General features: G+C 41.5%; 1 protein-coding gene across 2 annotated transcripts in view; it reads left to right on the forward strand.

Moving 5' to 3' along the window:
- Nucleotides 1–12,464, forward strand: part of dpp9 (dipeptidyl-peptidase 9) — a 13,520-nt gene continuing 1,056 nt past the window's right edge. The window contains exons 1-20 of one of the 2 annotated variants that reach the window (XM_027011336.2): nucleotides 1–153; nucleotides 2,671–2,761; nucleotides 2,886–3,124; nucleotides 3,369–3,481; nucleotides 4,275–4,448; nucleotides 4,580–4,751; nucleotides 4,947–5,057; nucleotides 5,391–5,519; nucleotides 7,384–7,445; nucleotides 7,871–7,971; nucleotides 8,091–8,268; nucleotides 8,594–8,753; nucleotides 8,845–8,924; nucleotides 9,013–9,165; nucleotides 10,343–10,478; nucleotides 10,567–10,712; nucleotides 10,890–11,036; nucleotides 11,341–11,493; nucleotides 11,811–11,953; nucleotides 12,307–12,418. In XM_027011336.2, the coding sequence (XP_026867137.1) occupies nucleotides 2,706–2,761; nucleotides 2,886–3,124; nucleotides 3,369–3,481; nucleotides 4,275–4,448; nucleotides 4,580–4,751; nucleotides 4,947–5,057; nucleotides 5,391–5,519; nucleotides 7,384–7,445; nucleotides 7,871–7,971; nucleotides 8,091–8,268; nucleotides 8,594–8,753; nucleotides 8,845–8,924; nucleotides 9,013–9,165; nucleotides 10,343–10,478; nucleotides 10,567–10,712; nucleotides 10,890–11,036; nucleotides 11,341–11,493; nucleotides 11,811–11,953; nucleotides 12,307–12,418 (2,565 nt within the window). In that variant the 5' untranslated portion in view covers nucleotides 1–153; nucleotides 2,671–2,705. The remainder of the gene's footprint in view (nucleotides 154–2,670; nucleotides 2,762–2,885; nucleotides 3,125–3,368; nucleotides 3,482–4,274; nucleotides 4,449–4,579; nucleotides 4,752–4,946; nucleotides 5,058–5,390; nucleotides 5,520–7,383; nucleotides 7,446–7,870; nucleotides 7,972–8,090; nucleotides 8,269–8,593; nucleotides 8,754–8,844; nucleotides 8,925–9,012; nucleotides 9,166–10,342; nucleotides 10,479–10,566; nucleotides 10,713–10,889; nucleotides 11,037–11,340; nucleotides 11,494–11,810; nucleotides 11,954–12,306; nucleotides 12,419–12,464) is intronic. The other variant, XM_027011337.2, reaches the window with a different exon arrangement.

Raw genomic sequence — 12,464 nt, forward strand, 5'->3', positions numbered from 1 at the left:
TTGAGGATGTCAGGGATGTCCGTTCCTGTTTTCGTGAGCACCTAATGATTCTTTGCTTTGTGTTGCTCACAGATTATGGATATTGTTTTTATCAGGAATATCGCGTAAAATTCAACAGGTCACAGATGAGAGAGTCTCTTTAAGGCTATACCTGTAAGTACCACAATGAGAAGTGACTGAGCATCAGTCGCAAATATTGCACATTTTCATGTCAATGCCGGGCTGGGCCGACTGTCTTGATCCAAGCGAGATCAATTTAATAGCTAGTTAAGGTTATATATCTCGCATTCTCAACATTTATGGACAGACATTTCTTTGTATTTTCACTAAATCCGTTTAAAAATGACAAAATATGATCATTTTATAATTGAGTCTTTGATGAAAGTAGTGTTACTGCTTACATTCAACAATACGATACTGCCCCGACTACACTGTAGCTAGCCAGCTAGCTAGCTTACTATTTCAGGAACGTTAGCTGGGTTCGCTGAACCTGATCTTTTACTCACCGCTAACGTTAGCTGGATGGCTGTCACCTAGCTGCTAGCCTGCCATCTTTGTAGCTACCAGCAACAAAGCTGGTTAAATGAGCAGTCTTTTATCTTTTGTCGCGGCATGGCCAGATGACCACTGTTATGATGTAACTGACTAACCTACCTAGCCAGACAGCCAGCGTTAGCTATGGTAGTTGTGGCAACTACCTCAGTTTAATTGATTAGCTAGGTTAGCTAACTGGAGTGTTTACCATTAGAATATTGGGCGCTAGCTAACTGGCGAGTAATAGCTAGAACCCTGAGGCTAGTTAGCTAGCTAGCTAATGTTGCCTAAATCTGCCAACCTAACGATAGCTAGTTAACTATAAGAAACGGAAAAAAAAAAATATATATATATATATATATATATATATAAATGTAGCAACCACTTACTTCAAGCTACACTGTCTACATTGTTTTATTTAATATCAAAGCTAGCTATCTTGGTATACCTCGTCATTGCTTGCAATGCTGTAATACCTTAACCGCAACTAAAGAATCACGATTGTACGTGACAGCTAACCGCTGAGATGGGCTAGTGACGGCTGGTGTGTTAGATTAGTACACTGTAGCCTAGTTAGACACCAGCTAGGTGGCTAAGCTAATAAATGATGTTATTAGCCAACGCTAGCTAGCTAGTCTTCGCTCACTAGCTTACCCATAGCTTACTGAGACATCAATTGTGAACCATTTTGAGCGAACAATAATATTTTTGCTAATTCAGTTATTAATTTTATTGACTGCAGAATGATAAGCTAGGCTACTTTAGGAAAAAAAACATTTTGTCTAGTTGATATCGACACAAATAGAACGTTTCGGACAGATGTTCGTCAACAATATATATATTTCACACACCTTATGTGTGTGTGTGTGTGTGTGTGTGTGTGTGTGTATTTATACATGTCTGAAGAATATTCTAGGTTTCAGACACCTAGATGAACATTCCCCATGTCCATGATATATTTGTGCCAAGACAAAAAAGCAGGTCACCCCTAACAGAAATAAATGCTTACTGAAGCAAATGAGCCATTCAAGGTTGAATCCCAGGTAACGAGCCTTGACAGGAATATCATGTGTGTCTACAGACATTTTGGCTGCCTTTGTAACCACAGTGTTGTTTCAAGAAGTGGAGTCTCTCTTTCCAAATTTGAACCTTGAATGCTGAGAGAAAGCCTTCGCCAACACTTAAGAAATAGATATGGGTTTTGTGGTTATTAGCAAAATTGAGAAGTTCTGTATCATAAAGTTAAAAATACAAAATCAAGAAATTAGCCTAATTGCCAAGATGTAATTTCATATGTCACAAAAATCCACTGACTGGGATGCAACTGCCTTATCCACATATCTAATTTGTGTCTTTTGGATGGTGAGAAAATGCACAGTGGTTTTTAGAATCTGAGGAACTGCTTTGCTGTCCTGATAGCAAAAGTAGTTGCTCGGAATAAAATAAAAGGCCTTGATTGTTCCAATGACTTTGTAATCAGCAACAAAAAAATTCCTCATGGTGTGGATTCATTAACCAATGGGGAAACGTCTCCACAGGGAGGCATACTCCATGCCTGTAAATCATTTTGCAGATGCATGCAACAAATAGGAAGGTAGGCTAAGGCCTAGGCAAGCATGTCATTGAAAAAAATCATATATATATATATATATTAGGATCACTACAAGCATAGGTAAGAGTGCGTATGCAATTCAAAAGCCATACAATACCATAAATACACAAGCCAATGCAAAATGCTAAATAAAGTATCAATGGATAGGACTATATAGTGTCAAAAATGTCACATAGCTCATTCTGACATGAAGCTCTATTCTTTGGTGAAAGTAATTTTAGGAGGCTTCATAACTATTGCTGCTATGTTGCCTCTTTCAGAGAGTGATTTAACATGTTTGACTATGGATACTAGTAAAAATCTTTAATACATTGTTTGCTTTAGGTGAAGATCTTGGAGGTGCATTTCAATGAATGGTGTTGGTACCGTTGTTGCATGGGCTTTTATTCTGTTAATTTTAGCCAGTCTTCCAATATTTGTGGTTTTCTTTTATATGCATATTCACATCTAAAAGGGTATTTTACCATGTATTAGAAGCCTTTAAGGACCTGATTAATAAAACATCCTCTCATCCTTATTTGCAGGTTGACAGATCTTGTGGAGGCTTGTGTGCTGGTTAATGTATAGAGTAAAAAGGGTGAAACTTGAACAAGAAACCGAAGGAAGTTGGAAAAGGTAATTAAAAATCTATACTGGACAAAAAAAAAACACTGGCTTCTGATATTTTGTCATTTTAGACTGCTGAATGCGTGATGCAGTTACGGTGATGTTGTTAGCATTTGAGAAGTTCTTTGCTCAGTTTCTCAGCTGTCAAGATGACTGCAGTGGATGACCTCTCAGATAGCACGGAGGTGGTGGAAATGGAAGACGCTACGTCCCAGTTCATTGTGGAGAAGCACTCGTGGGATGGCCTGCGGGAAATCATCCACGGGAGCCGGAAGTACTCTGGCATGATCATCAACAAGGCGCCCCACGACTTCCAGTTTGTACAGAAACATGATGAGATGGGTCCCCATTCCCATCGGCTGTACTATCTAGGTAATGTTTTTTCCATAGCAGCAGGTGCTGTGGTCAAGAAGGTTGAAGGCGCTAAGCTCAACCAAAACCTTACAGAGCCTTACAGAGTTGTTCAGACGCAGACATGCTCGCAGGTTTATTCATTGACCCCCAGCCTATGGACAGATCTTGCTGTTGGGTCTGCCACCTCTTAATGACATTACTGTCATAACACACTCTTAATGGTAGTATTGTCATAACGCCTTCTTAACTTGTGCTCTTTTAGGTATGCCCTATGGGAGCAGGGAAAACTCGTTACTGTACTCAGAAATTCCAAAGAAGATCAGGAAAGAGGCCCTTCTGGTCTTGTCGTGGAAACAGATGTTGGATCATTTTCAGGCAAGCTGCCGCCCTAAACCACTAAGCATATTTCGGTGTAATGTGAAAAAAAATTGTACTGTTTAAATTTGCAGTTGGACAGGACACACTGCATGTTTATCTATATACAAAGTCAGTTTAACTGCCTGGTATCAGCAGGTATGGCTGCCAAGTAAGGCTGATGGAAGTAGAAAATATGCTTTTGTTGTGACCTTTTGTTATTTATCATCTATGTGCAGACGTGATTGACTTTGTGATTCAGGAATGCTGTTCTCCAAGTGCGTTTATTTTGTGTCCTTGCAAAAAATCAGCAAAGTGTTATTGGTGGTTTGGCCATCATGCTGACAAGAGCAGATTACAACACTCAGGCTTTGTCACAACGCACATGTTCTAAAGAGAAAATGGATCATTGTTTAGTTGTTTGACTGGTAGATGAGTCTTATTTTTGCGTCATGTCGGACTTTGTTAAAATGAATCAACCTATCATAAGACTGTACGGTTTCATGGGTATGAAAAGTAGTGGCAACTTCTGTATTGGCTTCATGAGCACCTTAAAGAAGAAATTGGTGACCAAATGGCTGTAGTTTTATTTGTGTATGAACATCTGAGGCATCAATTGACATGCAGTCCAAAGTGTTTTGTCATAGTGGTGGCAAAACCATGTCCAATGTCATTTTTATGATGACACCGATATAATGAATTTAGCAGTGATACAAATTTGTAGGGTTTTATAAGTGACTGAGGTTAACTTTGACACGAGGGCCCACTCAGCAGTGAATAACAGCTGTCATTGTTGGCCGGGCTCTTTCTTCAGGCGACTCCACATCAAGGCATGTACTCTCGAGAGGAGGAGCTCCTTCGCGAGCGGAAGCGCTTAGGCGTGTTTGGCATCACGTCCTATGACTATCACGCTCAAAGTGGCCTTTTCCTCTTCCAAGCTAGCAACAGCCTTTTCTATTGCCATGATGGTGGGCATAATGGCTTCATTGTGAGTCAGCATGATTTTCTTCTCTGTCACCACCCCAGCTCAAATAAACCTGCCTTACCCGGGGTGTTACAGCATAAAACGGCCCTGGTTCCCATCTGACCCCATGCCCTGAAAAATCATGTACTGTTTAGCAGGCTGCCCCCATGAAGCCTGTGGAGATTAAGACTCAGTGCTCAGGCATTCGCATGGACCCCAAGATATGTCCCGGTGATCCCAACTTCATAGCGTTCATTAATAACAATGACCTGTGGGTGACGAACATCGAAACCTGCGAGGAGCGAAGGCTGACATTTTGTCACAAAGGTGAGATGAGGTTTTTCCCCACTGCTGCCTGAGGGTGCTTTGCTGCTCAGATATTACCTATGCACTTTTTAATGAATATGACAAGCATGAGTATCCTTCAGATTAAATTTGTAATGGGAGGGATGTCATTTAACCGTGAGCGATAATTGTTGTTAACATTTCTTACAAATTGTATGTAATTCGTCCTCGCTGCAGGTTTGAATAACGTGAAGGATGACCCGAAGTCAGCAGGCGTTGCAACCTTTGTGATTCAGGAAGAGTTTGATCGTTTCACTGGCTACTGGTGGTGTCCAGCTGTCTGCGAAGGTTTGTGAAAGCTTCAGCCTGTTGCAGGTTTTGTCGGACAAAACGAAGCGTGCGTCATTACTTCGGCGTTTAAATGCCAAAGTGCTCACCGAATGAATACCAGTATGCACACTTTAGTATGCTGTCATTTATAAAATGCTAAATGGCCCTTGCTGGCTAACTCTGTATGTATTACTGGCTAAAGTAGAAAGCTTGCTTTGGAACTGTGATTTATCAGCTAGCACCCTTGGTTCACATCGTGTTCCTCATAAACAGCTTCTCCCATGCACACTTTGGAATGGCTTTTCACTGCAAACCCTTATGTTTCCTTCTCTTTGTTCTCTTGTGACTCAGACGCAGATGGGAGCAAGATTCTGCAGGTCCTTTATGAAGAGGTGGATGAGTCGGAAGTTGAGATCATTCATGTCCCCTCCCCAGCTCTGGAGGAGCGCAAGGCAGACGTGTATAGATACCCGCGCACTGGTAATGTTCACATCTGCACGCTGACATCGGAGAATACAGCCTCTGCTGAATGTCATTTCATTTGAAAGAGTCACAGTCATAACTTTTTGAAAACTGATGAACTTCGAGTAGGGGTGCCCCAAAACAATCACGCTTTTTGGTTTTGCCCAAACAAGTGTTATGATCTTTCTATTTTTTAAGGATAAATACTTTGCATGTTACTTCGGCCCTTCCTGCACTATATCCTGTATTTGCATTGTTTTCACGTATGCGTGCATTGTCATTTGCTGACGCTGTCCCAGATGTATTGCACTGGAGGCAGAATGCTCAGTGCCTTCACACATGCTTAAATAGTGAGACCATGTGAAATGGAGCTTGACCAAATGTTTCTGTTTCTCATTATAGCTGCTACAACAGGTCATGGTGGATTGACAGGTTGATTGCAGTTCTTTACAATTCAGCAAAGGTTAGAGGCAGGTTAGCAGGGCTATTGAAAGAACTTGATGTTTTTCTATTATAATTTACCCAAAAGCATAATTAAAGAGAAAATTTGTATAATTTATACAGTTGTACAAAACAGCAAACTGAAAACAAAACAGACAATTCCAGAACTTTTTTTCACTTTTGGTTTTTGACCTGTGTCTGAATTTTGGTTTTCATTTTGGCCAAGAAGAACATTGGGTACGTCAAAAGCAAGTGTTTGGAACATTGTTAAGAAGCAAGACACTTGGGAGCATAGCAGTATCAAAACTTTGACAGACCACAGAGACCCCAGTGGTGGATGATGTAATATTTTCATGAGTACAAACTGCTGAACAGATTAACAGCTCTGTGCCAGATGTCCTGCTGTCTGCTCTTAGGGCAGGGGTGTACAGTTCTGCTCAAAACACACCTGTTTCAAACTAATCAGTGAATTACCAAGTTCCAGAGGTGTATTTGGGCAGGGAGATTGCCATGATCAGCTGCGCTACTGAGTGTGTGCCGAGTCTGTGCTCGCTAAGTGTATGTGTGTCTTAGGAATTTTACTGCACGACTGAAACTGCTTGTGATCCAAAGCGTAGAACCTCATCCGTGAAGCATTTTTCAGACTGTCTACTTGTGTTGCCCATGTGAATATGGAACAGCATTAAGTTCATTAAGTTGAAGAGGACTGGATTTAAGATAACATTAGGATGTGACCTTTTGGCAATGAAATGGCAGGACACATTTATCATTCCGCAGATACAACCAGTACCACAGTAACTGTGACCTTTGTTTCAAATTTGGCTACTTTTAGAATGAAAAAATCCAGTCTCTTATTCCTACCCAACTGCTTTTTCTGTCATGCTTTTGGTTGAACTTAAGTAAGCGTTCATTAATTTGACCTACCTCTTAGCAAGCTAGAGCACTAATGTTCACCAGCTTGTTAAAGTTTTAGTTATCTGCTATTGAACAACAGCAAGAAGCTCACAGGTTTATTTCTACAGAATTTTTTAATACACAAACCCTGAAAGTAATAAAGCATGCTGGATAAACAGAATGTACCTACAGTATCAGTAATTTCAGCAATGTGAATTTTTAGTAACTTTTATGAAGATTGATAAAAAGGTCTTAAAGATTTTGTTTAGACCTTTTTGATAGAGCATTACAAATACAGTTACTGTGGTATATGGTATACTAAATAGGGCACATGTTTGAGCACCAGATTTTGTGATAAACTACACACACGTACGTAAACGAGGAAATCTGGAGCAGTAATTGGCCCTTATATCCATGCTGTGCTCCATACCCGTTTTATTTCACTTTTGTTTCCCTGGTAACGTACTGTCTTCAGTTTGCTTGACTTGACTTGTTTGCATTGCCTTGGTTTCAGAGAATGCTGACGTTTAGTCTTCTGTGCTTTTAGGGAGTAAAAACCCACAGATCAGTCTGAAACTGGTAGAGATTCAAACTGACGAGGATGGTGAGGTAAGTCTCTGGTGCGCGTGTGTACACACAATACTGTGGTTTTAGGCCACCATTTGGAGTTGTTGTTTTAGCACTTGTATTATGACCATATATAATTATTAGTCTCTTTATGAAGATACAAACAGAAAATACAGGATATGTGTATGCAAAACTTTAAAAAACCCACAATTTTCAGAAAAAAATGGCTTCTACGGGAAAAGTCGATTTTTAGTATGATCTCCCTTGGCTAACATATTGCACAAAGTGTACAGAGAAACAGGATGTTTCACAGTGAGGTTCATCATTCCGGATTAGGTTTTGAGTACAAACCCTGCTTCTTAAAGCTCCAATCTCTGTTCCTCTGTACACCAAACCCCCCATCCCCGGCCTGTCTCTCTCTTTATTGTATCCCATTCATGTAAACTGGTTTCCCTTTCACTATGCAGATTGTAAGCACACAGAGCAAGGAGCTTGTTCTGCCTTTCAAGACGCTGTTTCCTGGGGTGGAGTACATTGCGCGGGCCGGCTGGACAAGAGACGGCAAATAGTATGTTTCCGCCTCCTCTCTGACGCAGTCGTGGTGGCCACCAGCGGGCCAGTTCTCTGATCCTCTAATCCCGAGTTCTCTGCCAAACAATCTGAAGAGGCCTCTTTGTCTCCTGGCAGCGCGTGGGCAGTGCTACTGGATCGCAGTCAGCAAAAGCTGCAGCTGGTTCTGCTGCCACCCGCCCTCTTCCTAAGTGTGGGCGTCGACGAGCCACAGTGGGAGGAGCACGTCGCGGCCATGGCCGAGGGCGTACAGCCCTTTGTGATCTACGAGGAAGTAACGGACATCTGGATCAATGTAAGGACACTCGTTCAGATGAACGATTTGGGGGTTGGGGGGGGGGCGTGGCTAGTGTAACTAACACTAAGCATGGAGTTCAGCACTGTGGATTTTTACTCAGATATACACCTTTCAGGCTTAGACATTTGTCTAAATATAGTTTTAAGGTCTACACATAGAAGACAATAAATATGTTAGTTTATATTTTACCTTGGTGTAGTTCTGTGTTTAGTACAATATTTGTTGTGTTGTATATTATATTGCTTTGTCACTGTGTTTTAAATGAAACATTTTTATTACATTTAGGGACACATGCTGTAATTGTATTTTTTTGTATTGCCAGGTCCACGATATTTTTTATCCTTTCATTCAAACAAATAACGACGAGATTACGTTCCTGTGGGTGAATGAATCAAAAACCGGCTTCTGCCATCTGTACAAAGCCACAAGTCTCCTGCTGCCAGGGGGCCACCAGTGGACTAGAGACTACAGTCCCTCCGAGGGTAAGAGCCATGACAACGTAGTCACATCTATCTGGTTTTTGCTCCTGGTGTGCCTCCACCATCTTCACCATGTTTCCATTTGTTCCCCTAGACGATTTTAAATGTCCAGTAAAGGAGGAGGTGACCTTAACCAGTGGAGAGTGGGAGGTGCTAGCCAGACATGGCTCAAAGGTCAGTTGTGGAAACACATGCCGTAATAGTATGGACAAGCGACTGATGGCCTATCCTTTTAATCTCACGCCTCTGTTTGGGTTCACAGATCTGGGTAAATGAAGAGACTAAGCTGGTGTACTTCCAGGGCACGAAAGACACACCCCTGGAGCACCATTTATACGTGGTAAGCTACGAGTCTCCAGGAGACATTGTCCGACTGACCAAGCCCGGTTTCTCCCACGGTTGCTCTGTCAGCCAGGTACGTGTTCCCGGTATGCTCATCTTGCTCTGCACTTCATAGCTTGTATGTCCTTCAGGGGATGCTGAGGTTTGAGATTAAAAAGCCACTCCATTTTTTCAGTAGTTGGTGTGTAAATCTCTGATGTTGCAACAATTGTATTTCAATCCACTCCCTTATAAAATTATTCAATGCATCATCAAATCTGAAGTTTAACCAATATTTGTCTATTTTTGACATTATTTTGCTGTGAGTTTTTGCATCATGATGCATTTGTACAGTTTAAGAATGCAAGCAACACCTTTCCATCCAGGCATTTTAATGTGCATCATCTAATTAGAAAACAACCAAACGACCAACATATGGATTTCACAATATGGTTTAAAAAAGGTTTTAAATATTTTTCCCCCCTTTATTTTAAGACAAAAAATATATATGATTGAAAACATTTTGTCAAATAGATAATAATGCAGTGATTTTGTTACATGACTGTTTAAATGACGAATCACACAGCGATTCAAAACTGGCTTTAAACATGCTAAAGTTCTGCAACAATGCTGACATCTTTAGCATAACTTCTCCAGGGCTGTCAAATGCACGCTTCGCCCCTAGGGGAGGCTGTCTGCTCTGATTTAGACTTTTTTTTTTTTTTTTTTTTTTGGGTCCACAAATCAGAGTGGCCTATCAGCACCATTCCGTCACCAAGAAGAATGGCTGATACAAAACGACTGCCGCAAAGTGTTTTTTTTTTTTCCCTGACGCTGGAACCTACTGTTGAGGTTTGCCTCAGCCCAGCTGATGGAAGTGACAGTGGTGCTTGGCTGGGGCTGGAAGACATCCATGGCTGCTCAAATAAAGAGCATCTGGCAGCTCCTGTTTGCTTCGACACGGAGAAGCCGTGCTAGCAATAGAGGAAGTGATGCAAACGTTATGTTAGTAGTGAGATGGCTTCTGTTAGTTTGGCTTGGTCTTAGCAGAACTGGTACAACAATGCAGTCAAAATGCAAATGAATCTTGAGTTCACTGTAAGCGCTCTTGGCCTTTGTTGGAAAACACATCTGTGGTTCAGGCAGACACCTCTGTTTATCTGTGTCATTGTTGAGTGAAGCCAGGTGCTCACCCTGTGACACATAAGCATAGAAGCAAAGTGGGGCTTCTGCTTAAAGACCAATCACCTTCCCCCTGTTTCATAACGCAGAACTTCGACATGTTCATCAGTCACTACAGCAATGTGAGCACCCCTCCCTGCGTTCACGTCTACAAGCTGGTTGGTTCTGACAGTGACCCTTTGCACAAGGAGCCTGAGTTCTGGGCCAGTATGATGGAGTCAGCAGGTAAACAAATAGGAACGTTTAGAGGTGGAGGATTGCTGCTGCTGCTGCTGCATTATTTTCTTTCATTCATTTCATTTATTTCTTTTAGGCTGTCCAGCTGATTATGTCCCACCTGAGATATTTAGGTTCCCTGCCAAGTCTGGCTTTGAGCTCTATGGGATGTTGTACAAGCCACACAACTTGAAACCCGGCAAGAAGCACCCAGCAATCCTATTTGTATATGGTGGTCCCCAGGTTTGTCCTTAAGAATTACCATTTATTTTCACTGCAGTTAGAATTGCTAATCATTTCTGAATGTGAATACACACATCCACATTCATAAATTATACAAGTTAGTATTTCTCCTGAGCTTTTTTCCTTGACTTTGTTGCTTCTAATTGTTTGGACATGGAAAACATTTTGCTTTCCCAGGTGCAGTTAGTGAATAACTCCTACAAAGGCGTAAAGTACTTGCGCCTGAACACACTAGCATCTCTGGGTTATGCAGTGATCGTCATCGACGGAAGAGGCTCGTGCCAGAGGGGTCTGAAGTTTGAGGGGGCTCTAAAAAACAAAATGGTATGTCAGATTAGGTGCACTTCTAAAAGGAAAACTTCAAACAGAAATCACTAACATAGCTAACACTGAATGATGAGCAATAAGCTCTAAATGTTACCAATGCTAGCATATGTGGTCATTACAGCCAATATTTCTCCTGGATTTGGGTTTAGCTATCACTTTGTCCATATAGACATTATTGCAGATCTTTTCTAATAGTTGTTTTTTCCCATAGTTGTCATGGCTTCTCAGTACAAAAAATAGAAAACTTGCATGTATTGTAGCAAATTGACTGTCATGTACCTTGCCTTGCCTCCTCTATCAGGGCCAGGTGGAAATTGAGGACCAGGTGGAGGGCCTTCAATATGTGGCTGACAAGTACAAGTTTATAGACCTGAGTCGTGTGGCCATTCACGGCTGGTCTTATGGAGGATTCCTGTCTCTCATGGGGCTCATTCATCGGCCCAACGTGTTCAAGGTGATGTTCCTGCCTGGCACATGCTTCCTTATATCCCATTCTGCTACAATGATTAAGGTACCACTTTCAAGAAAGTGGAACATTCCTGAAGGTTTACGTGTTCTCTCCAGTGACAACTGGGTATGAGAGAGTCCTAAAAACAAACAAACCAAAAAAAAAAAAAAATAGAAACCTGAACCAAATTTAAAATTGCACTTTAATTCTAAAAATAGTCGTCACTGCTCCATTGTTGCATTTTGTGAGTGATAAAACTACTGGATCAGTTCATTGATCAGTTTATTATACTTGGTCTTTTCATATGGATCTTCTTTCTTCAGGTGGCAGTAGCTGGAGCACCTGTAACGGTATGGATGGCGTATGACACAGGATACACAGAGCGCTACATGGATGTGCCTGAACACAACCAGCAGGGTTACGAAGCGGGCTCTGTGGCCCTGCACGTGGACAAGCTTCCTAATGAGTGAGTCCGAGCAGTAGTCTGTTCCCCCGGAACGGTGGCACAGCTTAGAATGAATGGAAGTTTTGGAGCCAAAAAAGGATCCTCACATGGAAATCAACCACCAAGACCAGGCTTGACCTGTTCCCAGACTCCCACTGTTTTTGTCAACATATAACTACGGACATAATAGTACGCTCACACGTGCATCTATGCCGTATACTGGGAAGCGCGAACTATAGTTCACTTTAACAAGTTTAAAACCCATTAAAACAGTAAATCATTATATGAGCCCATTAGTAGTGATGCATCATATCCATGTGTGAGATTTTGGTTGTGTGTATTTAAGTAACTCGCTGTAATAATTTTCTTCATAGGCCGAACCGATTGCTAATCTTACATGGATTCCTTGATGAGAATGTGCACTTTTTCCACACCAACTTCCTAGTATCTCAGCTTATCCGTGCAGGAAAGCCATATCAGTTACAGGTTTGACCTTTTATTTGTATTCTGATATTTGTGTTACTGATGTCTC

This window comes from Electrophorus electricus, chromosome 18 (genome assembly GCF_013358815.1).
Source record: "Electrophorus electricus isolate fEleEle1 chromosome 18, fEleEle1.pri, whole genome shotgun sequence".
Taxonomy (NCBI): domain Eukaryota; kingdom Metazoa; phylum Chordata; class Actinopteri; order Gymnotiformes; family Gymnotidae; genus Electrophorus; species Electrophorus electricus.